Raw genomic sequence first — 1,875 nt, forward strand, 5'->3', positions numbered from 1 at the left:
TCAATATTCTCAAAAACAATATTCTCAATTTTCCTATTTCCATAACTTGGGGAAACGGCTTTCAAGAGGTAGGAAACCTGCCCCCCTCCACCGGAATATTTTTAATAGCAACAAGACATCATTTAAAAAGCGTCGTTCAATCAACTTTCTTTGTAACAATAATATTTTAAAACAATACAATGCAGTCTGCGCCCTGGCTAAATTTTTTTTGATTGAATTTACACGATACGGCCCTCGAGGCAATCCACCAAATTAAATGAATTTGGCTTCTTAGATATCTATGAATTTGGCTTTTTATTGGCTTTTTGGAGCAGAACAAATTTGGCTTATTTTGGCTTTTTTCTGACAACGATTTGGCTTAAAACTTACGCATGCGCCTGGCAACCCTGATTATAAAGTTAAAAATTAGTGATTGCGATAAAAAAGTCCAGAGTTTCAAATGCAAATCTTTGAATCAGTCTAAAAATTTAGATCAGCCAAGTAACTTTGTAATCGATCAAAAATTATTTTAAAGAAATTGTCGCGAGAAAAACTGTAACCTACAGAAAAATCTAGCTTTTGCTACAAAAAGAAACTATTGCCAAAGTAATTGCCAAGCATCAAGGTTTTCCCTGGTTATTATCATTTCTTTTGATTGTATTGCCTTTTCATGGAAAAATGAGGGAAGTTGCCATTACATTTGGTCATCGTTGCCATTACAAATGTGACTTCGTGATCGTTCATGTTCAAAAGTAATGGCAATTTTCCTCCTTTTTCCAGAGCTATCTTCATTCGTAATACAAATACATGCCTTCTTAGTTGCAGATGCAATCAACGGTTTCTCAGTCATGGAAACGTCTCAGTGTTGGAGAAAGCGAAGAAGACTCCAGAGCTTGTCAGTTCTTGGATTATAGGTTGAACTTTGCCCAGAGCTTATGCAAAAGTTAACGAAATTCACCATCAAATATATCGATCTCGATGCATCCCGTACAAATCCCGTACAGCAGCAAGATCCTCAAAATGGTTTTCAGTGAAGAGGAAGAGTATACAGAGGCTTCCTCCTGATGAAGGTTCACTGCACAACTTTGTCGAAGAACAAATTACCAATGTTACATTTGGAGACATTTTCACGAAGCAGCGCCTCCTTTATCTCCTTTATCGCATGGATGGAAGTCCAGTTCAGCAGAGCTGCTAGAACCAGTTTTGTCAACATTGCAATACCCAATGACTTGATAGTTCTTAGAGTTAATCGTTCCAACGAACAAGATGTTCGTAACATCGCATATGAACCCGAATGATAGTCCGAAGTGCTTTTAGGACAACGACTCGGAATCAGATAGTACAACTGATACTGTTGGATGGGCTAGTCCCAGACTACTTTTATACACACGTTTCTCTTATTTCTTTACTAAGGCTTATATTTAAGATGTGATTGTAAATACTATTGTAATGAGTACGTCGTTCCGTTCACATAAGATACACAAGTAAATGACTTGAAGTTGTCTTCTCTAAAACATTGCAGTTCGTCACATCCTAATAATTGACGCAGGCTAAACAATTGCTGTCAGTTAGGCCAAGAGAAAGAGAGAGAGAGGAAATGTAAACAATAGCTTTAATTTAAGATGTGCCAATCAAAGAGATAGGATAATAACTTTGGCCGTGTTAGCCACACCGTACTTCCCACTGGGCCAACCAACAAATAGGGACCACAAGAAATATTTTTCAGTTTTAAAAAGTATCATGTTCTCTCCAAAAGGCGGGAAAGGTATGATAAACAGAATAACTATGTACAGTTTTCAGAATGATTAATGGGATGGTCACTCCCAATTAATTTATGATAATAGGGGTTGACGTAATATTTCATTCTAGGGAATTTTCAGAGAATAATCCAAATCA

The 1,875-nt window shown here is 36.9% G+C and overlaps 1 protein-coding gene across 1 annotated transcript in view; it reads right to left on the bottom strand.

Annotated features, from left to right (window-relative positions):
- Positions 1 to 1,721, bottom strand: part of LOC135688883 (uncharacterized) — a 9,285-nt gene extending 7,564 nt beyond the window's left edge. The window contains exon 1 of the mRNA XM_089110061.1: positions 791 to 1,721. Within this exon, the coding sequence (XP_088966187.1) occupies positions 791 to 829 (39 nt within the window). The 5' untranslated portion in view covers positions 830 to 1,721. The remainder of the gene's footprint in view (positions 1 to 790) is intronic.
- Between the last annotated feature and the right edge of the window lie 154 nt (positions 1,722 to 1,875).

This window comes from Rhopilema esculentum, chromosome 9 (genome assembly GCF_057945365.1).
Source record: "Rhopilema esculentum isolate cy_ngs chromosome 9, ASM5794536v1, whole genome shotgun sequence".
NCBI classification, from domain to species: Eukaryota; Metazoa; Cnidaria; class Scyphozoa; order Rhizostomeae; family Rhizostomatidae; genus Rhopilema; species Rhopilema esculentum.